Source organism: Solanum verrucosum, unplaced genomic scaffold, assembly GCF_900185275.1.
Source record: "Solanum verrucosum unplaced genomic scaffold, falcon-dt-bn FXZP01000146.1, whole genome shotgun sequence".
NCBI lineage: Eukaryota > Viridiplantae > Streptophyta > Magnoliopsida > Solanales > Solanaceae > Solanum > Solanum verrucosum.
The window spans coordinates 662,283-688,535 of NW_026020056.1; the positions used below are offsets into that span (position 1 = coordinate 662,283).

At 32.1% G+C, this 26,253-nt stretch overlaps 1 protein-coding gene, 1 long non-coding RNA gene and 1 pseudogene across 2 annotated transcripts; all 3 read left to right on the plus strand.

Annotated features, from left to right (window-relative positions):
- The first annotated feature begins 10,499 nt into the window (after positions 1-10,499).
- Positions 10,500-13,345, plus strand: LOC125823208 (uncharacterized; annotated as a pseudogene).
- Positions 10,878-11,441, plus strand: LOC125823214 (uncharacterized). Its single transcript, XR_007442699.1, has 3 exons — positions 10,878-10,950; positions 11,182-11,289; positions 11,394-11,441. It is a non-coding gene; the product is annotated as an uncharacterized LOC125823214 (long non-coding RNA).
- Positions 13,346-22,594: 9,249 nt separating the features above from the next.
- On the plus strand, positions 22,595-23,185 carry LOC125823209 (uncharacterized). The gene has a single exon (XM_049502619.1). It carries the CDS (start codon positions 22,595-22,597, stop codon positions 23,183-23,185), a length of 591 nt encoding a protein of 196 aa, XP_049358576.1.
- Positions 23,186-26,253: the final 3,068 nt, after the last annotated feature.

Consider the following 26,253-nt stretch of genomic DNA (forward strand, 5'->3'; position numbering starts at 1 on the left):
GAAATTGGGGGGAAATAGAAAATATGGGGGGAGCTTATTATTTTGGCCAAAAATATGGTAGTACTCTTATTTTCTGAAATTCAGGCAAAAAGTTATTGGAAGGAACTCGCTAGTTTAGCTTATTTTTTAATGAGTATTTATAGGGCACACTTATAAATATTTGGGGAAAAATTTGGTCATAGATTTCCCAAGTAATATTTGGGAAAAAATTTCGCAAATAGCGTTTGTCCATACAATTTGTCATTAGTTGATAAATATTTTTGGCAAATATCTCAAATTTCCCAAATTTCCATTTTATTTAGCTTAAATATTTTTGTGTGTGCATTTCCATCATTGTGCCGTATGTTTTAAAAATTAAACTTTCATCTTATATAACTTAAAAATTAAACTTTCATCTTATTTAGCTTAAAAATAAAATGTTCATCTTATTTAGCTTGAAAGTAAGATTTTCATCTTATTTATGCTTAAAAATAAAACTTTCATCTTATTTAGTTTAAAAATAAACCTTTCATCTTATTTAGAATAAAACTTTCATTTTAAGTTTATTAAAGTAAAAGAAAATCTCTTATTAAAGTTATCCACATTTTAATTATAGATCAAATATAATTATTAAGTGAGTAATAAAAATTTTAATGAAAAATATGTAATTTAGTAGTAAAGTGAACATTTTAAGAGAAATCAAAATATAAATAAACATAATAATTAAGGTTGTACAGGCGAGTCCCAATTATAGAATCTTTTAATGGGTAAAGATAACAAACGGGTCAAGACCCAACCCAATTCAAATTTGCTTGAGTCAAGTCCGGTAATGAGTTATAGAATGGGTCAAAACTCAATCCAACCCAAATTTGACTATGTTTTACTTATTTTATTGTTCTTTTTATAATATTTTAGTACCTAATAAAATTATTATTTTTCTTTATAATGGCTATATATAACATATCAAATTTTTAAGAGAAAATACATAAAAAAAAACCCTGAACTTGGTTGGATAACTTACTTTAGTACTTAAACTACACGAGCGTTTAAATACCCCCATTAAGATCTTTGAAGTGATTTTTTTTTCCACCCTGAGACTATAACACCACTCTCACCCGCCACATCATAGCCACATGAAAATTTTGTATTTTATTTTTATTTTAAAATATTGCTTGAGAGCTTCTCATTGATTTTTTTTATTATTATTTTTGCCATTATATATAGTATGATATCAATTATGTGATCTTATTAGTATAAGTATGATATTTTTCATATTTCTAAACAATTTCTTATATCAAATTTAAATATTTATCGGCTTACATTGAAATTTTTATTTACTATTTTTTCATTTTCTTGTTCATATGTAGCGTATTGTGTTAACATTTTGTCATGTGTGTTTTTAAAAATTATTTGTTCACTTATGTCCTTCTATTACTCATCTTTTAATATAGATAAAATTTTAGTTTCTTGCTTTCACAACTCTATTTATTTCTTATCATACTTTTATTTAATTAATCAAGTATTTTACGTGATGATGGAATCTGATTGATGATTGCACTGCACAAACAAAGAAGATTAGTGAAAGAAACAGGGAATACATACATGTTTGAAATATTTTTTATTTGATTTTTTTTTGTTTTTTATAAAATAATTTTTAAAAATTAAATTTTGTCATAAAAACATACGTAAGATATTTAGAATTATTCCTTATGATTATATATTATGTTATATATTTATAAAAAATATGTTTATAATTTGTCGATTCCGTTTCGTAATATTTTTATTTTTTAAAAAACAATCAAAACTAATTCAAATAAAATATTATTGGTATTTTAAAATGTAAGTTTAAACGTTTTTTTAGGGATAAGATTAGTTAATACTTGAAATTCAAATTTTAAATTGATTATTTAATGGTTGTGGGTTCTTTTAATTTTTTTTGGATTGGAAGTTTTTTCTTTATATTATTAACTAAGGTTTGTTATATGGATATAATTTAATATATTTTAAAAAATGAAAAAAAAACAACCCCATTTAACGTATGAAGATCCACAAATTTTAAATTATTTTATAAATTTTTTTGATAATCAGTTTTAATTTTTTTTATATTACTAATTTAAAATAATTTTAGAAAAAATAAAAAAGAAACTACCCCATTTTAAAAAAAAAATCACACTTCTTCCTTCTTCTTCTTTTTTTAATTAACATTGAGGCCCTTTAAACCTCATTTATTTAAATAAAAAAGAGAATATATCATCAAAACAAAATTAAGAAAAAAAAACAAAAAGCTGAAAGAGAGGCAAAACCAAATTAGGCAACCAAAGAAGATAAAGTCATCTTCTTCCATCTCTATGCCACCGCCAATGATGATCTCCAAGCACCAGTCGCTCGCCGGCTATCAACTTCCCAATGTCGTATCTCCATCATTTCAGCTGCTTCCACACTCAAACCTGACTCCGGAGATCGGGATCTATGGAGACCTCCCAATCTGAGAAAATGCTTCTCTTGGGTGCTGCTATAAAATGCTCTAGGTAAGACTTGAAAAACATTATATATGAACTAGAACTCTTTTTCTCTAGTCTAATCATTGATGGGTTGAATCCCACAAAGAGATTAATACCACTATTTAAATTTAGAACTTTGAATTGGAAAACTAACTCATTGTTGCTTATACGATTTATGGGTTTGCAAAATTTTTGGGTTGGATCTGTAGAGGACGCAGATAGGAGCTATTAACAATCGAATACACCACTACGAACTTCAGAGTCTTGATTTCGTACCACTTTGGACACCCATATGCTCTCACCAGGTGCATGGTACGGTTGGTTACCGAAATAGTTTCAGACTTTAAAAATTTGCTAAAGTTATGCATCAATTGTAAACCCCTTCATGCTTCTTATCGGTACTTGTATATCTTATTGTTGTGTAGTACTTGTGAACTAGATAATCTAATTAGTACCTGGCGAATCTGTCTGCTTGATTCTTATGTATGGAGTGTTACATTTTTCTAAATTTATTATCTTCTTGGTTGTTGTTGGGACTTCATGGAAAGAATTGAACTCATAATTACCTGCAAAAACAAAAACTAGGTTAGCAAAAAAAATCAGCAAGAGTATTTCCCTCCCTGAAGGAGTGTTGTACTCTTACTGATATAGAATTTCTGATTCTATTGATAGAGTTGACCTCCATTGTCACGCTCCAAGGTGACTCCCACTCTCCATTAAGAATATTAACCATTGACAAAGAGTCAGTCTCAATAATAATCTATTGAAAATGTTTGTCTAAACAATATTGCAGACCCTCTCTAATTGCAATTGCCTCAACCATCAAGTTAGAAGAATCAACCAACTTCACACCCTTAGCCCCTACTAGATTACCATTATGATCTCTCACACAAAAAGCAGCAGAACTAGGACCAAGATTACCCTTGGAAGCATCTAAGACGGGTAACCCTCCTATCTTTTCTTCCTTGTTTAAAACTATAGTAAAATCACCCCCAATCAACCAAGGCCTATCAATACAATCTGCAACCTGATATAGATCCTCCCACAAGTTCAACCTCTGCATAGCATCACACTTAGCATATACAATTGTTTAATAAAAGCTCTGGGGCTGAGTTTGATTCTTCAAACTCAAAGTGAGTTGTTGTTCAGTATCTTTGACAATAGTGATGTCAAAGTCATGATTAGTAAAGATCCATATCTTTCCGTTGCAATTTAAATTGGCTCATGGCATTTTTAATCTTCTCCTGTATTTATTGATATATCTAACATGCTGAAAAGGCTCAAATAATGCAACAAAAGCAAAGTGGTGAACCTTATGCAACATTTGAACCCTTTGAAAAGCTTGTTGTGACTTAACTGATCTAATATTCCAAATAAAGGCCTCCATCATTAATGAGATATAGCTTTATTTCTCTTTGGTTGAACTCTGATTGGTTGTGTACTCTCACCACTGCCCTGTTTCTTTCCTTTTCTAGTTGTCATCTCTCTCAATCTCGACTATAGGGCTTCAGATTTTTTAGGATCGTGAAGAACAACACCGTACGGGATGTCGAAACGAGGACGATGAGGTTTCGCCGGGAACAAGTTCAGAATGTCACTGGGTCTGCCGGTGGTGGCGACGGTGAACTGTGCCAATAACACTGGTGTGAAGAACCTGTACATCATTTCCGTGAGCCTGCTGTCATTGTTCTTCAGTGCAAGCCACGGTGTTAGTTTCGCTCTTTTCGTCCATCACTAGCCAAGGTTCATTTGAGTTCGAGGTCACCAGTGAAGTCGGTTGTGGTGGAATAGCTTATTTCAGCTCGTCATTGTCTTAGTCGCTGCTCATAACAAGGTAAAGCACTCTTAGCTCTTTTATTGATTCAGTTTGCACTAAATGTTTGATAATGATGTGTTCTTTGATTGGTTCTAAGATTCTCTTACATGATGTGTTTAAGTCTAACTTTCATTCTTAATCTTTATCTTATTTTCATTGAAATTGGTAGTGTAGGTTTTGTTTCTAATATCACTTAGTGTCTATTTTGACATTATTTCTCTGTTTGTAGTCTTCATAATTCATGGTCACTATGCCTGCCTCATGGTTTAGCTTATTTCACTAGTTCATCATGATATTGTTTTGTTCTTATATTGTTAAAATAGTATTCATGCTTTCGTTATGTGTTTGGAGGGTGCCGAATGAGTTATGCAGTTGCACATTCAACAGATTTTGAAATAAGTTGAATTTTGAGTTTGTATTCTTCAAAGAATGTTCAAACAACTGTTCGTATCTTGTTTTAGGAGAGAAATGTCTTATACATGTCCTCTGTTGTCATACGTTGCTCATTATTTTTTTTGAGTATGAGAGTGTTGGCAGTACACTTCTATAGTATTCTTGATGGTGTTGTAATGAAGCCTTTGACATGTTTGGTATTAAATCAAATTCCTTATGTTAATATTTTCTTATATATGTGTCCAATTTAGTATTAAACACGTGTAGTTTCTTTCCCTATATGAATCCTGTTCTTCATGATTATCATTTGTACTACATCTGTAGTATATTTTTCATGTTACAGTGATATCTAGTTGAGCATGGATTATGAAGCTTAATTGTCCTTATTAATTGTAGTATTAAGTTGATAATAAGCCCCCTAGCTCCTATCTTTGTCTAAATATAAAAATCTCTATCCTAATTTCAATATGTTCTTTATCTTAGTCATTTACTTGATGTTACTGCTCAATATTGCCATCCTATATATATAGCTTAGTGTGAGCCCATGATCATAAGTTTGAGTGGAAGTAAGTGGATTTTATGTAGTCCTAGAGCAACTTTATAGTTTGAGTTGTAGTGATTGGATTTTATAGATTTTTTCCAACTTCTAAGTGAAAGTTTATAGTTTAAGTTGAAATAATTGGCTTAAAAATAAAATTTTCATTTTAAGTTTATTAAAGTAAAAGAAAATTTATTAACTTTTCCCTCTAATTTTTCATGCTATTAACTTTTCCCTCTAATTTTTCTACTACGATAAAATATTCCCTCCTATTAGTAATAGGCCTCCTATTAGTAATAAGAAACTTTTTTTTAAAAAAAAAACCCTAATCCTTCTTAAAGTCTATATCGCCTCATGCCCTCAACACATTGCTCAGGCAAAGAAATTAAGGGTAGCCATCTCCATCCACAGGTAATCCTAACGTACTGGTTAAATTTTTGGATGCTCTACCATAAGCAGCCTTTGCATGTGAAAAGCAAAGAAAGAAAAACCACTAGAGTTCAGAAACTGTTCTTCTCAACTCCTCTCTTTTCGTATTATTTTTAAAGATTTCATGTTTTCTTTTGGTTCTGGATATTAATTTTCACGTGTTGTGATCTTGATGGCAACCGTTAGCATCAACATGTAAAGGATTAAGGAAGCTGCCAAACCTCCCTTTCTCTTGAACTGCTTGTTGCTGTAAATAAACTGCAATGCCTTCCCATTCTCAATTGGGAATTCTCTGCAAAAATTGACAATAATTGATATTCATATAGTTACATAGGAATACATGATCTGTCGAATTATTAAAGGGGAAATAGAAACTTGATGAACACTCCAAGATGCAAAAATGAACACCACATGGCTATTGGCTACAGTTTAAACAGAACAATAGTTGAATCTAATTACCCTGCTATTAGTATGTTAAGCATGACAATGGTACCTACTGCAATTCCTGCAACCTCTCCCACTTATAGTAATAATATTTTTACCTGTATGACTGTGACTTTTCTGGGAATCTGCCTGATCCATTTGTTCTTGAGGTGTCTTAGGTCTCTCCTCATTGTTTGTATTATTTTTGTTATTCTTCTTTTTTTTTAGTTTGCCACTGTTCTTCCTGCTAATTTGGCTCTTCTTCTTGGTAAATCTCTCTTCTGGCATATTCTATATTAGACTTCAGCTAACCTAGGAAGAATGTGAAAGTTTTAGTTTGACAGTCATATGAACAGTTTATTGTATGAATAGCAAACCTAGAATTGCAGGTAAGTATCGTACTCCCAACAAACCTAGGAAAAATGATACCTAGTTATGGTATGACATTATTTGTTTCATTTCAGTTTTTAAAAGCTTTGTCATTTATATAATGAAACAACAAGAACCAAGTAAATTCCGACATATAATGCAAGACGTCTTATTTGTTAAGTCAGCTTGGTCACTTTGCCTAGTTGACTTCTTTTATCCAGCAATTTAGATGCATCATGTATAAGTCTTGGAGAAGAACCTGTAATGATGTACCATTACCTTTGTCTTCATTGTTCCGTTAGATTCACCTTTTGTCTCTCTTCCTCTTCTCTTTTACTACTTGATTTACTTGAGGTGAGTATATTACCTCAAGTACTAATAATTTCACATGACTAGCCTTCATACATTATATTGATTTGTTGAAATTTAACTATTGATTTGCAGTTTGAAGATTACAAAGAAAGCAACCGTAGTGGAAGAACATTGATATCAATTTCAGGACTCTTTGTGTGGACTTTGCAGGTTAGTATGTGTTTGGTTGTTTTCTTTAATAGTATGGAGGTATTAGTCTTTAATAGTATGAGGGTATAATTCTTGTTTGCTATATGTATAGGTTATATACTTAATGGATAAAAGTTGGATAAATATATTGAATACGCTTGATCCTTTATATGAGAATGGAGCCAAAGAGTTTCTTCATTTTGCATCATTAGATAGGCCAGATGCATCTGCAATATTGTGTCCATGTCAAAAGTGTCGTAATATGAAATTTGTTCGAAAAGATTTGATTGTTGAACATATTGTGGTTGATGGATTTCTAACTAGTTACACTAGTTGGATTTATCATGGTGAGGAGCTATTTTTATCAAAATTGGTCAATCAGTTAGATAAAGGTGATGAGATGCAAGACATGTTAAATGAAGCATTTGGAATTCCTCCTACATCTTTTGTTGATATGGACACTAGTGCTGAAGGATTTGATAGGTCAAATCAACATAACATGGGTTTTGATAAGAAGACTGAAGAATTCTTTTGCTTACTGAAAGAAGATGAACGTGAGTTATATCCTAGAAACAAGTATTCACTACTTTCGTTTCTTGTTCGTCTATTACACTTAAAGTGTCTCAATGGATGGAGTAACAAATCATTTTCCATGCTATTAGAGTTGTTAAAAGATGTGCTTCCAGAAGGTGAAACATTGCCCAAGTCCTTTTATGATTCAAAGAAGATTATTAAAGATTTAGGACTTGAATATAAAAAGATACATGCATGTCCAAATGATTGTATGATTTATTGGAATGAGACGAAAGATAGAACGTCTTGTAAGTATTGCAAAGCTCCACGATACAAACAGTTCAAAGGTGCATCAATTATTTCCAGTTCAGAAACATCAAAAATTCCATCAAAGGTGTTTAGATATTTTCCATTAATACCACGACTTCGAAGACTATTTATGTCAGCTAAAACATCTACTCAAATGAGATGGCATGCTGAAGGTCGCACTAGAGATGGGGTAATGCGACATCCTGCTGACAGTGTTGCTTGGAGGAGATTTGATGAAGCACATACAAATTTTGCTCGAGATCCTCGAAATGTTAGACTTGGATTGGCTTCAGATGGCTTTAGTCCATTTAAGTCTATGTCTATCTCACATAGCACATGGCCTATTATCTTGATTCCATATAATTTGCCACCATGGTTGTGCATGAAACAACCATATATGATATTATCAACTATTATTGATGGTCCTCATGCACCAGGTAATGATATTGATGTCTATCTACAACCCTTAGTTGATGAGTTAAAAGAATTGTGGGTTGGTGTTGCCACTTATGACATATCAAACAATCACATGTTTCAAATGCGTGCAGCATTGCTTTGAACAATTAGTGATTTTCCAGGGTTAGGTAACTTATCAGGATATGGTGTGAAAACTAGATATGCTTGTCCATGTTGTCTTACCAAAACTAAATATACAAGATTGAAAAATGGGCGAAAATATTGTTTCATGTCTCATAGACAATGGTTATCTCATGGACACAAGTTTCGAAAAGATAAAGTGGCATTCAATGGCCATGTGGAGTTAGATGGAGCACCTAAATGGTTGTCGGGAATTGAGATTCTTAAGCAATTGAATAATGTTAAAAACAAGTTTGGTAAAGATCTATTGGCCAAATCTCGTAAAAGGAAATGGGATGATGTTGATAAATTGGTGCAAAATATATGGAACAAAAAGAGCATATTTTTTGAGTTGGAATACTGGAAAGACAATATGATTCGTCATAATCTTGATACGATGCATATTGAAAAGAATGTCTTTGACAATATATTTTGGACATTATTGAATGTTGATGTAAAAGGAAAAGATAATTTAAACTCCCGTATAGATTTACAAGAGATGGGGATCCGAAAAGCTTTGCATCAAAGAAAAAGGCTAATGGAAAATATTATCTTCCTCCTGCATGTTTCACATTGAGTAACACACAAAAAGACATCCTCTTACAAGTGTTAAAAGATGTGAAAGTGCCAGACGGATATGCTTCTAATATCTCAAGTTGTGTTGATCTCAAGCAACGCACAATGCATGGGTTGAAGAGTCATGACTGCCATATTTTAATGCAACAACTCCTTCCTATTGCCTTGCGGAATCTCCTGCCAGTGAATGTACTTAAGCCATTGATTGAATTAAGTAATTTCTTTAGGGGCATTTGTTCAAAAGATCTAAAGATAGGTGACTTAGAAAAACTCCAAGATTGAGTTGCAATAACTCTATGTCATTTGGAGAGAATATTTCCTCCATCTTTCTTTGATATCATGGAACATCTACTTATCCATTTAGCTAAAGAAGCAATGTTGGGAGGACCTTCACAATATCGCTCAATGTGGTTTATCGAACGGTATCATTTTGTTATTTTTTTTATCATACTTACAAGAAATTGTATTTGTATTCTAAAAATTGTCTATTTTAGATTATTGCTTTGTCTTAAAAACTACGTAAGGAATAGACGTTATCTAGAAGGTGCTATTGCAGAGGGACGTTGGATAGACGAGTAAATGACGTTTTGCTCATGGTATTTAGATGACGTCGAGACTAAGTCTAATCCACCTTTAAGAAATGATGTTTTACCTAATGAAACGACAGACCAAGAGGGTCGTCGATCAAGTAGAGAGAAAGGATTTAAGCTTGATGACACTACACGTGCTCAAGCCCACAGATATGTTTTATTTAATTCTACATCCACAACTTCATATCGTGAGTAAGTATTAAATCATAATTTATACTTAGTAATTAATTATTAAATATTTTTTTTTCAATTTTTTATTAAATAGTTACGTGTTTTACTTCCGTAGTGAACATATAAAAGAAATCAAGAAGGAAAATCCTCGTCTTTCAAGACATAATGTGGATCGAATTCATAATGAAAGATTTCAACTATGGTTTAGAAATCATGTAAGTATCAACTAGCTAAAATATTTTCTCATATATTACTATATAGGTAATTATAACTTTTAGATCACATCTTTATTTTTGAATGCTAGGTCGAGAAGATGCATATGGCTGGTGAAAAAATATCCGAGGATATTCAAACTTTAGCTATTAGCCCATTAATACAAGAAAAAAGAATGACTGGCTATATATGTGATGGAATTAGATACTTAACAGAGTCTCGTGATGTTAAGAGAAAAACTCAAAATAGTGGTATTATGTTAAAGGCTATCACTCAAAGTTATGCAAGCACAAAAGATAAAAATCCCATATTGGCAGAGGTTTCTTTTTTATGGAATCCTCACAGACATAATTGAGTTATATTATTCCAAGAATCTCAAGTTTGTATTGTTTAAATGTAAATGGGTGAACAATAGCAAGGGGCTTATTGAGAAAGATGATTATGGATTTACTCTTGTGAATTTTAATCATCTACTCTATACAAGACATCAGTTATCAGATGAACCATTCATCTTTGCTTCTCAAGCTCAACAAGTGTTTTATGTCGATCATCCTATGGAAAAGGAGTGGCGAATGGTTGTTAAACTTAAGCCAAGAGGTTTTTATGATTTAGGTGATGACACACCAACAATTGAGCTTAAGGAAGGACATATGGAGTTGTGGCCTGAACAACAATTGGATGACACAATATTTGAAACTGAAGAAGACATTGAATGGGTTAGAGAAGGTGTACCAGGATTAGAAATTGACCCAGAAACTTTTGAAAGAAATGAAGCATATGATGAAGATGACAACATATTTTAGTTTTTGTTACTATAGTAGTATAATCACTATTTCAGTACAATTGATTTTTGAACAATAATGACTTTGATGTTTTTACTCTTCATTCAACTGTTAAAATCTCATATGTTTATATATCTTATTATTTGACATGATAGTTAGATATTATTTTATACTTTTATATAGTAGAAACTACTTTAAATTTGGAAGGATTCATAGCTGCTGAGTAACTTCGTTGAAATGGCAAGAAAAAGACAGAGAAATTCTAGTCAAGGTGAGCTTTTATATGATTCTTCGGAGCAACAAAAACAACAAATTGGAAGTATGTCAGTGCCTCAATCGCCCCAAAATTGGCCACAAAATGAAAGAGATGAATCACATGATACAAAATATCTTCCAGGTATTAAATATCATGATATTTATTCTTCCTTTCATAGTATAAAGTAGTTAGATAGTTTTTATATAAATAATAAATTTGCCTCTTTTTATCTTTGATTATTTATAGATTCTGAGCAATAAAAACAACAAATCGGAAGTATGTCAATGCCTCAACCGCCCCAAAATTGGCCACAAAATGAAAGAGATGAATCACATGATACAAAAAATCTTCCAGGTATTAAATATCATGATATTTATTCTTCCTTTCATAGTATAAAGTAGTTGGATAATTTTTATATAAAAAAATATATGCCTCTTTTTATCTTTGATTATTTATAGATTCTGAGCAACAAAAACAACAAATCGGAAGTATGTCAATGCCTCAACCACCTCAAAATTGGCCACAAAATGAAAGAGATGAATCACATGATACAAAAAATCTTCTAGGTATCAAATCTCATGATATTTATTCTTCCTTTCATAGTATAATGTAGTTAGATAATTTTTATATAAATAATAAATTTGCCTCTTTTTATCTTTGATTATTTATAGATTCTAATGAGAGTGAAGAGCAATCTAAGCGAACTAGGGGTCCCACTATGATGCACTCGGGATGGGGGAAAGATAGTGAAAATTTACATATTGAATTGAATGAACATGGTCAAGTTATTGGGTCAGAAGGAACTAGATTGAGTTCAAAGCTTGGTGTGCTAGCACGAAATGGCATCTTAGCGCCACTGAATCATAAAGATTGGAGGCTTGTACCTAGTATGTACAAGGATAGAATATGGGCTCATATCAAGGTTCTTAGTATACACAAAACCTATATACTAAGATGTTTTTGTTTTTATATTTTATTTTATAAATGAGTTGTGTATTAAATATATGTATAGGAAAATACTGACGCAACTGATGACATGAAGCGCATACTGATGATGTCATTTGGATCTAAATGGAAAGAATCAAAGCATGAAGCAAAAACCATTGGATATGACCCATATAACACTGATATTGAGCGTTTAGCTCATTGTCCAGATAGAGTTGAAGAAGATCAGTAGCATTCATTAGTTCATTATTGGAGCTCAAAAGAAACAAAGGTATATGCTAGATTTCTATTTCTGCATTTGCTCTACTAAATGAGAATTTCATAGAAGTTGTCATAAATTATTAAAGTTGTGTTTTCCCTGATTATACTTCTTATTATAGAACAACTAGAAGTTCTTTCTAATTTGTCCCTTTCTTCTAATTGGCAGAAATAATGTTGTTGTACATGTCCAATTTGCCAACCTGCACAAAATGTTCTTGTATAGAAATTAATTGCACTTTGTGAAACTCAACTATGCTGCTTTTTTATATTTTTTCTTGGCTATTTCTTTTATATATTCAAGATTGCGCATGTCCTCTTATATATTGTTGTGTTCAAATTTCTAGGAAAAGAGTGAGAGAAACAAAGAAAGTTGAAAAAATTGACTATGCCACACACATCAAGGAGAAAAAGTCATTCTCAAATTATAAACGATGTACGAAGTAATCACTATTTATTTTCCATAATTTATATATTAAATAATACTTATCGTGAATATTTAATGTCAATCTCTTACTATTCAAACATATGACAAAGATGAATAATGGTGTAAAGTCAACTCGTATTGAGGTGTTAAAAAAAACTCACATTAGAGCGAATAAACAACCAGTAAATGAGATAGTTGGTGAAGTTATGGTAAACTCTTACTCTTTACAAATATATAGGTACTTTCTTTCTATTACAATTTTTTTTTAAAAACTTCTCATTACTTTACCTTTCTTTCAAAAAGAAACAAATGGATGATCTTGCCGAGGTGTATCCTGAGTTGAATGTCCTTGGAAGTGCTCCTAATGATGTGTACTCCCAAGTAATGGGATCAGACACTCATGGAATTGTCCGAACTCTAGGAAAAGGAGCATCTCCTAGCTTAGTATATGGCCCCGTATATAAACGATCTCAAGCTGAAAAAAGAGATTTTGATACAAGGGTTGAGATGGAAGTTCAAAAAGCTACCTCAGCTTTGAAAATTGAGATGACAGAGAAGATGTATGAAGCAACAAAAGAGATGGAAACGATGGATAAAAAGTTGTTAGAAGCGAAAGAGGAAGCAAAAGAGAATAACGAAGTGATGGAGAGAAAATTATCGGAAGAAAAAATGGATATGGAAGAAATTATAGCGGATAAAGTGAAGGAAGGAATACAAGCATATGTAGAGTCTTTGGGAATTAATATTGATGCAAATTTAAAATCAGAGCAGGTGAAATAATTGTGTTGCTCACAAAAAATTACTTTTTTTAGATGAAAACTTAGTTTCTCTTAATTATAATAGTCTTCCTCTTTTGCAATAGGTTCCTGATAACCCACATGAAGATTGTCAACAACCATCATCACTTGTTGCAGGTGTTCACACAAGAAAGGTTAGAGAAAATTTCATTAAAATTTTGAATTTTATTTTAATTGCGTAAATCCCAACATTCATATGATCATGAGATCAACTAATTCCTCTTTCTTGTTTAATATGGATTAATCGACAAACTGTTAATTGCGTGTCATGTACACATAAACAGTCTAAGTGATCATCTTTTTCTTTTGGTTGTTGTTGTTGTTGTTATTTTTTAGTTGGTATAGTGAAGTAAATTGTGTTAATTTATCATATTATTTCTAGTTTTCACCACAAAAGCTAAAACGCCTAATCGTACACACTCCAAATAGAAGCCTCGAAACCTGAACCAAACATCATTCTAAACCAAAAGGACCCAACTGTAGCTGATGGAACTGACGAAATTTTGATCCGACATCAGAATCTTTGGATGTTGACAAAAGTTAACTCTTTCATGCATTAAGCCTCCAAAATTGAAAAACTTGCACCAAAGACTATGTGTCCTGATCATACAAATCCTCAGAATGTATCATTTCATAATCTGTATTTATGTTGTTGCTATGTTCATATTGACCAACTTGAACCTGTACCTCTTACCCCTTATTCTCTTCTGTCCCTGCTGCTTGTTGTTGCCTTCTTTTGATCGCATCTCTTTTCTTTTCGCTTAGTTTGCCCTGAGATTTGTTGTTGATAGTTTGCCCTTGCTTTGTGCCCCCACTATCTTGTATGTTCTGCTCCTATTCTCTCTAATGAACATTCTTTTTTCTGATTCTTTTTTTGAGTGCTATGAGAAGTATTAAGATTACCCTGTTGATCATTATGTTTACTGTGTCCCTGACCGAAAACCTTTCCCTGATGGATGAGTTGATTGTGCTCATTCTCTTGTGTGGTCTGATGAGAAGTGGTAGTAGAATCTCTAGGGTCTTTCTTAGGGTCAGTGTGTAAATTCTCATGTATATCATGATGAACCCCCCTTTGGATACCCCTTCCTGCAAGTTAGTAAAATTTTCCTTCAACCCTCCATCCAACACTCCAACAACTTCCACAACAGTTAAACAATTATCTAAAGCGGTGAGGGGTAGTGGGAGCATTGATTCAGTACCTGTGATCTTAGAGGCCTTTGTATTTCCTTCTTTGTCCATGCCTGCAAGTACATTAGGCATAGAGGGAGGATTTTGGGATATAGGAGTTGGTAACACATAATCGGTTTAAAATGTAGGCACCAAATCAGAACTATTTATTATTGTAGTGATGAAGTGCTTTCCTGAATCTGCCAACTCCCACGTCATACAGGCAGCAGTACAACACTAACACAGTAACGATAAAGGAAGGAAAAAACACATCAGGACATTGGAATTCATAGGCAAAGATGTAAGAGATGCTAATTTATCAAGGAGACACTAGAAATGTATTCGATATTAAAATTGTAGGCACGACTCAAAATGGAAAAGAAACTATGATATTATACAACCTCAACATATCCAAAATCATTAGAGTAGCACTTGTACAACACATGTCATTTCCTCAATTTTATAAATACCAAAAAATCAAAATGACAGAATCAACAGATCACCACACGAATAAAGATAGAATAACTGGTGCAAATAGTTTAGAGTACTAAACTACTAATAGAGCATAAAAAGAAGTATAAAGTCTAAACCAGGTAGAGAAGTCCACTTCCTTCCTTATATAGGACCATAGTCAAGTAAAGGAGATTGAAGATTTCACTTTCTTCCTGGTCAAGGGATAGAGATGTAGACTTTTTCAAGGATTTCACTTATTTGCCTGTGTTTTCCCAGCCGCTGCCTTGTCTTCATTATGATTTTTGCCTGTACCTGGACTGTTTGGCAGATCTGGTTTAACAAGATCAATATAAGAGCTGTGTAATAATATTTTTACCTGTATGACTGTGACTTTTCTGGGAATTGCTTGTGCAACTTCAGTTAAATTTGTTTAATATTCCTGTGCTTAACTCTACATACTTAAATATGAGTCTAATCTATGTTAGCAGACCTAACCAACAGTTGCTGAGAATGTGCTAACCAAAGTTGGCTTTATCCTTAAAGAGTACCAATTTGGTGAAGTACTTTGCCTCTGGGCTACTTAAATTATTATATTCAAGAAGTAGATATTAGTTGTTGCTAAAGCATTTCTGATGCAAAATACGTTGTCTGAATTTCCAAAAATTGTGAACCAATTACAAATCGAAGTTGCAGATGCCTGATGGTTACCTGTGCTTTACATAGAGCTTTACTTAGGGTCGATTACAATTCTTTGATTGACTTTTGTTGTCCTTTGCCTACTCTCTTTTTGATTCTTTGACTCTATGCGTGAAGGCAAGTCGTGGTGTAGCTATTGTTTTTCTTTATCATTGGTTCACTCAGTCGAGGATGTACGAACTTGGTTGCCCTTCAAATGATAGACAATTCGTCACATAATATTAATTGTGTTGTTGCAATAGCTTTGGTTCTTCTTTAATACTAATTATTAGCTTGCTGTTATCTCTTGAATCTATTGGATTATGGTAAAATAATCTCTATAATGTAGGACGAGACACCTTCACAAACATTAGTCATTGTCCTCGTATATGTTTGAGCTTCTAGTCCAAGTCCAATTGAAAAAGAAGATAATTTAGTTCTGCTTCAGGAATTGTTGATGAGTAATTCACTTTTCTCAATACAAACATATAAGCTGCTTTGTTTGGGTATTTTAAACCACATAAATAATGAACATAATCCTCGGGTTTGATGTCATAGATTAAGCCTGGATCACCTCATGTGCTGCTGGAACAACCTGTGCTTCGGCAGAGATATTGAACCCTCGCAATTCATCGTTCATGAGTATCATTCCAACACCACTAGCATCCTTCACATGATGTCCCTTATCAATTCTAGTAACATTACCATCAGATATACACAATACAAATTTTCCTTTGACATTCATATTCTCCAGTGCCTTTGCGCTGCAAAATGCATCATTGACATTTCTAATCAGTGGTAACAGTGTCTCGGAGAAGTCTTTGGGTTGGAATCCTGATTCCCCATCAATTTATTTTCCATCACCAAGACATACTGTGGCTCTTAGTTTTCTATCAGTAGTGGACCTGTATTGCCAGCTGAACAACTAACAATTAATTTGTTGATTCTCTTGTTGCTTTTTTTTATTTTCCTTCCGGAAAAATTGGCACACTTATGTATTCAATGAAATGTTAAGTTTTGTATTTCATAAAGTATCAAAATAATCAATTTAATGTTTTTTTTCTCAGGCTAACATGATCAAGAAGACTGGAACTGGCGTAGTTGGCACAAATAAAAAGAAGTGGGTATGTTTGAAAAAAACTACAAGATCTTTCTTTTCTTTCAAAAGGAGGAAAATTTCATGTATATAATTACTGTTTTTGCATCAATTCCTTAATATTTTTGTTTTTAGAAAAATTCAATTAGTCATTTTTTATATCCCAATTTGTTCTAGTTAATGGGGATCTAATTTCTATTATCATATAGTTAAAAATTTTCTTATGTGCTTTCTTGTGCAGAATTTTTAAGGAAATTGAGGTCAAGTATCAACTTCAACATGCTCGACTTTTGGATTGATGATTTCATAAAGATTTATTGCAAATTTACTGGAGATTTTAATTCCATTTGAATTAGAAGTTAATTAGTTGGTTTTATGTTGAGATTATTACATTTAGTTAGATCTCAATTTTACTTGAGATAGAAAAGATAATTTGTTTTGACATTGTTTACTTTTACAGGAAACTTATTATGTTGCTATTTTGTTCTTTGATTATAATATTAGAAAATATTTGCTTTATATAATATTTCTTGCTTATCATGAAGAAGATAGTTTTGAATGCACAGATTGTTTGTATGTATTTGTGTCTTGAGAAAAACTATATATAGATTTTTTTGGCATGTTTAAAGAAACTTGGTAGCGACATTAGAATATTAATATGACATTTAGCAAAATATAAAATAATGTCACCAATTTTTATGACATTTAATAATAGCATTTGTTGACATTAACTAAAGTGTCAGAAATTTCAATGTGACATTTTATAAATGTCACAAGTGTCTTGAAATTTGTTTTCCCAACATTTAATCTAAATGTCAGAAAGTTTAAGTGACATTTCATAAATGTCGAAAAAATAAATGTCATTTATCTCATATCGACATTTACTTAAATGTCAAAAATAAATGTCATATATTTCATACCGACATTTACGTAAACGTCAAAAATAAATGTCATATATCTCATACCAACATTTACCTAATTATCGAAAATAAATGTCATATATATCTCATATCGACATTTACCTAAATGTCATATATCTCATACTGACATTTACCTAAATGTCAAAAATAAATGTCATATATCTCATACTGACATTCACCTAAATGTCAAAAATAAATGTCATATTTCTTATCGACATTCATATATATGTCAACAAATAAATGTCGTAATAATCTTACCAACATTTACATGTATGTTGCAAAGTAAATGACGCAAATTCTTTCAACATTTACCTAAATGTCACAAAATCTTCCCGACAATTACCTAAATGTCGAAAAAATCCCCGACACTAAAATTTACGACATTTGGTCCAAATGTAAAATAAATGTCGGTAAACAAATTTGTGACATTTAAACATCATAATACGACATTTAGAAAATGTCGTTGTATCTCCACTTTCTTGTAGTGATAACAAAAACATAATAATCCTGCATATTATTTAAACCAACAAAACAACTAAGATATACAATTCTATATCATATATTGTACAATTTTAATCAATATAAATTAAACATATACTAAACATAATTGCATATACAGTAAATCACTTTCAAAATTTAAAAATAAACAAAAATATAAAATAAAGATTATCAAGTACAAAAAAGTAAAGCAGCAAAAAAATAATTATTTTTCTAACATAAAATATATATAAAAACACATTGAATAACATTATCCTTTTCATGCTATCACGTTTAATGTCTTTTGTTTTCCCATCATCCACACCAGATTTCTACAAAAAAATATAACTAACCAAAATATCTTATGCATGTTTAAAATCGGAAAACAAACAATATTCAATTTATTGAAAAAAAATTGATACCTTGGACATTGTTTTCAATTTGGATTTGGTCATCTTGTTGAGACATATTTTTTTGCAATTGATATCTCGTCTTCAAAGTTGTTGTCATGAGGTACTCAACATTCATAATAATTTTTCTTTTCTTTTTTTTCATGTAAAATTGGGTGTAGCAATGTTTGATTTACACCAACTCCTTTTTGTTTACCTCTTTCAAATTCACTTTTCGGTCAAGGAGTGGAAGTATTCAACTCAAATTTGGAGTTGAACAAACAACCGGACTATTGACATCGATTTTATCCTTGATCAAACGAGGACTCTTTCGGAGAGTATTATCAAAAATGACTTTCTTGCCTATAATCATTTTTTTGAAGAAGCGGAAATATTTTCTTGTGATATGAGATAAATTTGAAAAGAAACTTAAGAGAATGAAAGTAATTTGTTACTAAATTTTTACAAGAGGTGATACAAAACCTTTCCTTGAAAAATGTGGCATTGAAAAAGATGAAAAACAAAGTGTGCAGCGTTAATTCCAAGAAAGAAGAGTGTAGCAATGTAGGTTAACAAGAGAGAGAAAGTGAGATATTTATTAAAGGAACGTATCCAAATATAATTGTGATTGAAATTTTAAAAAGTAAATAAATAAAAGGTAAAATATGAGTCCCAAAATATCAGCCTACTAACTAATAAAATAGGTGAAAACCGTGTATTTATTAATTTTGTAATAAAGTGTCATATTTGTAATTAAAATGTTAATGTTATAAATAAAAAGACTAAAATAACAATATGTAAATTAAGGTCTTAAATAGTATAGTCTTGTAATTTTTCCTACTATGTTGTGGATGCTTTTGAATTCTGGTGTATATATTAATGTCTATTTTAACATTGTTAAGTTCTTTGCATTGCAAAGTCAACAAAGTTGCATTTCTTTTATTCATTTTATATATCACACATCAACAATTTGAATGACAAACCTACAACAAAAGTAGGATACAAGGTAAAACTTCTATACAACGGTAGTGTAAAAAATAATATAAGTTTTTAAAATAATAAGTAAAGACAAAATGAAAATAAAAAATATAAAAAAAAGACAGAACGAGAAGAAAAATATCAAAGTACCGATGTAATAACACCAAATCGGTCGTTAACATAAAATGAGATATTTCATCATTACCTAATGATGAATTTAAACATAAGGAACAATTAATTTGAGTAACGATCAAAACAAACATGATATTTAAACTAAATCCATGCAATTCACTCTACTATTTTAAAAAAAGTCGCTTCTTTTTTCCGTGACATTTCCGCAACTCCTTATCACTATTTCACTTTCTATAAAATATAGTATCAATCTCCTTACTTTATATGGTAAGAGAAAGTATCTCAAAAATTTCTATGGTAAAATATTAATGACATCCGATTCAAATGGCCAAATAAGGTAAATGTTCAAAGAAGTCACTTATTTTTGTTTTGACTTCGAGAAGTCATCCAAAAGGATAATAATGGAAAGTAGCATTTAATTTTTGTCCTTAAATGTTTTTTTGGAAGTCATCCAACTGTATCTAGTCAACACGTATAGTCATTTTGGCTTGAAATAAAGTTTTCTAAATCTTGGAGACCAGTATATATATATATATATATATATATATGTGTGTGTGTGTGTGAAATTCCAACCGACCAAAACCCTCAAAACTAGCAAACCATTTTGTTCAAAGGAAGTGACAGCCATGGATGTCAAAAGCTCATCTTGCAAAAGAAGAAGAATCTCTCATGTCACGAAAATGAGGATTATGGATATTCCATGGGTGATTTTGATTGAAATTCTTTCAAGATTGTAAATTAAGCCCATTTTCCGATGTAGCACTGTGTGTAAACTTTGGTACAATCTTTTATCTTACGACCCTTTATTTGTTAACATGTATCAAACAAGATCCTGTAAATTCTCCTGCATTTATCTTCTCGATGTTGTGGGCAAGCCTTCACTTCTAGAACTCAAAGCAGAGTATAATTATTATGTTCGCCGTTGTAATAGACCCATTTAGTTGACCACTAAGTTTCACTACCCTCTAGGGAGAGTGTTTTTAGTTGGTTTGTGTAGTGGACTCACTTGCTTCGCGAATAATCCAACACATATTGAGAAGCATTCTGTTTATATTAGTAATCCTCTTTTGGGTGAGTATTTTGAACTCTAATTGCCTCAACGGGAGACAAGTGTTTGTCGTGTTACTTATGGATTTTGCTTTAGCAAAGTGTCTGAAAAGTATAAGGTATTGAGATTAGTAGTTAGAGAGATTACTAAATTATCAGAATTGGAGGTTTATACTCTTGGAGTTGGTGAGAAATGAAAAAATGTGGGTGAGATTTCGTGTCCTGTATGGCATAATTTTGGCCAGGTAATATCAATGGCTCTCTTCATTGGATGGATAGCGAAAAAAATAATACCATTTACTCCTTCAATATTAAGACAGAAAAGGTTAAGTCCCAAAAAAAGGAATTTCTTTTTCGCATTTAAACCCGTTTGCATAGGCTCGTGCACTGATTTACGTTCAATAATACCTGAAACTTGAAGCTAGTAGAGTTGGAGAATTATTTATGTTTGACTTATTATTACAACTTGTCCACTAATATTGATATCTGGTGGATGAAAGAATATGGGATTTTTGGGAAATGTTTACATCATCAATCTTTAAATACGAAGAGGATTATACTAAACGAAATGATTCCAAAAAATTCTCAAATCGAAATAGTAGTTTAGAGTATTGTTTTATCTTATTTCCTCCTAGATATGATGTTTTGCTTATGTGCTTCCAATATAAACTTTTACTATTTTATGGATCCTATTCTATTCTTGCCTTGATTTTGAAGTATTTACATGCCTTAAATTTAGGTAACTACTTGTTTTTATGATTAAATTAACAACATAACTCTTTTGATCTTTTTTAATATGAGAGAACTTGAATTCATTGGACCTCTCTAGTTAATAAAAATTAGCTTATTGTATAAATGAAATAATCTTTATGGATACTTCCTATCTAATTAATTAATTGAAATTCTCGCGAAATATAAAAATATTAGGTCATTGCTTTCTGTGTGTCCAAATCTTAATTATTGGATAGAGTTACACGTATTTGTTTGGTTGAACATAGAACGTACTCCACGAAATTAGTCGATGTATTACACGCAAGCTAGAACGAACACCACAATTATATAAAGGAGAGTATATAGGATACATTTTTACTCACCAACTAAACACTGGAGAAAGGTTTTCCAAGAAAATATAAGGACACATATTGTTTCTTCACATTTGGCTTTATTACCTAATGATGAATTTAAACATATGGTACCGTAAATTTAAGTAACAATGAAAATAAACATGATATTTAAACTAAAATTCATACAATAGACTCTGCTCTTTTAGGATAAGTCGCTTCTTTTTTGAAGACCTTTCCTCAAGTCCTTATCACTATTTCACTTTCTATGAAACATAGTATCAATCTCCTTACTTTATAAGGTAAGAGAAGGTATCTCAAATCTTTCTATGGTAAAATATTAACTTCATCTAAAAAGGTAAAATATTGATGACATCCTATTCAAATGGCTAAATAAGGTAAGTGTTCAAAGAAGTCACTGTTTTTTTGACTTTGAGAAGTCATCCAAAAGAATAATAATGAAAAGTAGCATTTAATTTTTGTCCTTAAATATTTTTCTAGAAGTCATCCAACTGTATCTAGTCAACGTCTATGGTCATTTTGGCTTGAAATTGAATTTTTGAAATCTTGGAGACCACTATATATATGAAAGTTCAACCGACCAAACCCCTAACTAGCAAACCATTTTGTTCAAAGGAAGTGGCAGCCATGGACGTCAAAAGCTCATCTTGCAAAAGAAGAAGAATCTATCATGTCCCGAGAATGAGGATTATGGATCTTCCATTGGTGATTTTGATCGAAATTCTTCCAAGATTGTCAATTAAGCCCATTTTTCGATGTAAGACTGTGTGTAAACATTGGTACAATCTTTTATCTTACGATCCTTTATTTGTTAACATGTATCAAACAAGATCCCTCAAATTCCCCTGCATTTATCTTTTTGATGGTGTGGACAATCCTTCGCTTCTAGAACTCAAGGTAGAATATAATTATTATGCTCGCCATTGTAACAAACCCATTCAATTAACCCCTAAGTTTCACAACCCTCCAGGGAGTTTGTTTTTAGTTGGTTTGTGTAATGGATTCACTTGTTTCATGAATGGTCCGATGCATATTGAGAAACATTTTGTTTATATTAGTAATCCTCTTTTGGGTGAATATTTCGAAGTTAAATTTCCTGAATGGGAGATTAGTGTTTGTCGTGTTACTTATGGATTTTGCTTTAGCAAAGCATCTGGAAAGTATAATGTATTGAGATTTGTAGTTAGAAAGCTTACTAAAGTATCGGAATTGGAGGTTTATACTCTTGGAGTTTGTGAGAAATGGAGAAATGTGGGTGAAATTTCGTGTCCCGTATGGTATAAATTTGACAAGGCTAAAAGCAATGGTGCTCTTGATTGGATGGATAGCGAAAAAATGACATCATTTACTCCTTTGATATTGAGACAGAAAAGGTCAAGTCCCTGCCAGCTCTACCGGGACTGGTAAATCCACCCTGGAACTTGAAGCTAGTAGAGTTGGGCAATTATTTATGTTTGACTGATTATTACAAAACATTAACCACTAATATTGATATCTGGTGGATGAAAGAGTATGAGGTTTCTGAATCCTGGACTAAAGAAATCATTTTGGTGGATTCTGTTCCGCGTGGTATGGTTCACATTAATTTTGAACCGATACTTATGTGGAAAGATAGAGAAATCTTAATTCAAAGTGGCAGAAAGCTAGCTTCGTACAACCCAACAATGAAGAGTTTTAAGGTGGTTTATGTTTACGGTAAGGTCAATACATCGATCACATACACTCCAAGCTTTTACTCGCTCAAGACTATCATGGGGGACGACTTTCATCTCAAAAATGTTTATCCGAAAACTCAGATAGTTTAGAGTAGTTGTTTTATCTTATTTTCTCCGGAATATGATGTTTTGCTTTTGTGCTTCTGATATAAAACTTTTACTACTTTATGGATGCTTTTGAATTCTGGATAGAGAAATCTTAAAAGCTAATTACTATTTTGTATTAGGAATACTTGATGAAATTGATTGTTTTTGGAATTAGATGGCTTAAGTTTTTCTTCTATGTTGTTAATTGTTAACATTAAGATAACTAGTATACCTACCCGTGCGATGCACGAATAATATTTAAAACATTTATTATTTCAAATTGTGAGTGTGTTTGCACTGGAAAATGAACCATTTATTGAACCTGAGCTCCATTAAAAAAGTAGACTTTCCATTTTCTTTATAATTGCTAATTACAACTTTTAATGGATATTTGCGTTAATAGTTTATACATCATCAACATATAGTACTTCAACTCTTTTTCCTTTTATTTTCTAGTGAACCAACATAACTACGACATTTATGTTATAAAGGTTATGGGGAAATTATATATCATCCGTCAATGAATCAATCTTTAAATACGAAGAGGATTATAACCAAAAAAATGAAATCTAAAAAATTCTCAAATCAAACATAAATGTTATTTATGTCCAACTTTATATAAAGATATTTCACTTGCAATTCATTTTAGAATTCATTAAATATATACCAAGTTACTCTCTTGCCTTTATTTAGTCCATGGCAATCAAATTCTGTTATGTCCAACTTTATATAAAGATAATTCACTCACATTTCATTTTAGACTTCGTAAATATAAACCAAGTTACTCACTTGCCTTTATATAGTCCATGTCAATCAGATTCTGTTATGTCCAACTTTATACAAAGATCATTCACTCGCGTTTCATTTTAGACTTCGTAAATATATACCAAGTTTCTCACTTGCCTTTATATAGTCAATGGAAATCTGATTTTATTAATCTTCTCACGAAATCTTGGAGCTCACTATATAAATGAAAGTCTAGCTAACCAAAACCATCAAAACTAGCAAACCTTTTTGTTCAAAAGAAGTGACAGCCATGGACATCAAAAGCTCATTTTGTGAAGAAAGAAGAGTCTATCATGTCACGAGGATTATGCATCTTTCATGGGTGATTATAGTCAATATTCTTTCAAGATTGTCAATTAAGCTAATTTTTCTATGTACGACTGTTTGTAAACTCTGGTATATTCTTTTAACTTCCGACCCTTTATTTGTTAACATGTATCAAACAAGATCCCTTAATTTTCCATGTGTTTTTCTTTTGGATGGTCAGTCCAATCTTTTACTTCTAGAACTCAAAGAAGAGTATGATTATTATGCCCGTCGTTGTCACAGACCCATTCATTTGACCCCTAAGTTTCACTTCCCTCCAGGGAGAGTGATTTTAGTTGGTTCGTGTAAGGGATTTATTTTCTTTCTGAATGGTGCGGCTTATATTGAGAAACATTTTGTTTACATTGAAAGTCAATAGGGGGTGAATTAAAATTCTTCTAGTCGACTCACCTGCAGGTTAGTATCACATTATAAAAAAAGCTAATGACAGTAAGTAAAAAGACACACAATATTTTATACTGGTTCGGAACACCGGTGTGGTGCCTACGTCCAGTCCCCTTGGGTTTCAAGGGTTTCCTTAAGATTAATTTAGAACTTGAAGTATTACACGGTGTTTCACTAAGTTCTCAGTCCGATATGCAAATCAGACCTTTCTAATTTGCCGCAACCTCTACCTCTATAACCTATACTGAAATCTTTCCTTTTCTTTTCTTTTTCAATTGTATATTCTCAAGAATACAAAGCTTTTATGAAAGATAATAGAATACAATCATACAAGTTCAACAGAAGTTTCGTAATCTTCTAAGACACTAAGACTAGCTTTATATAGGTGAGGTTTCTTTGCTCTTCTTTAAGGAAAACCCAAGGGAGTTTCAATCAATCAAGGATTTGATAGGGATTCCTTGATTGAGGCAGATTTGGGAGCTAAGTGATCATGTCTATATTAGATATGTTCATGATATCATTCTCTCCTCTACTGAGGTAATCTTCCTTGATTGCGTGATGTCCTTCCTTATCAGGTAAGATCCTTCTTTGATTGCTTGATATACCGTGAGTTTACGATATTTCTAATACATTTCACTTACAAGTTGTGTGTGTCTAGGGCCTTTTTATATTGGTTTTTATGTATTTTTATCATGTTTTGCAGGAAAGGTGTTCAGGCGCGGAAATTTAGAGACAACTGAAGGAAATGCAGAAAAAGGGCATCCACGGAGGTGATCTACGGACCGTAGGTCCATTCACGGTCTGTAGGTTATGACCGTAGATCAGCAGGCATGGTATTGAGGACAAATCAGGGAAATCTGACTAAGTGTGAAACCACGGTGCCCATTGACGGTCCGTAGATTGATCTACGGACCGTACTGTTGATCCGTAGAGTGATACTGCGAGGGTTCCAGTACCTGATTTTTGAAGATTCTAAGTATGGAGCTACGGAGGCGATTGACGGATCGTAGATCGATCTACGGTCCGTACTGCTGGTCCGTGGTCTGCTTCAGAGAAGCTGATTTTTGGAAGCTGAAATATTTTCTAAGTCCCGATTGACGGAAGGGACTTACAGACCGTAGATCCATCAACGGTCTGTAAGTCAGTCTCGTGGATTGAAGACGCGTACCTGAACAA

Excerpts from the sequence above, each read along its gene's own strand:
- LOC125823209 (XM_049502619.1), top strand. The coding sequence starts at position 22,595 with ATGTATCAAACAAGATCCCTCAAATTCCCCTGCATTTATCTTTTTGAT.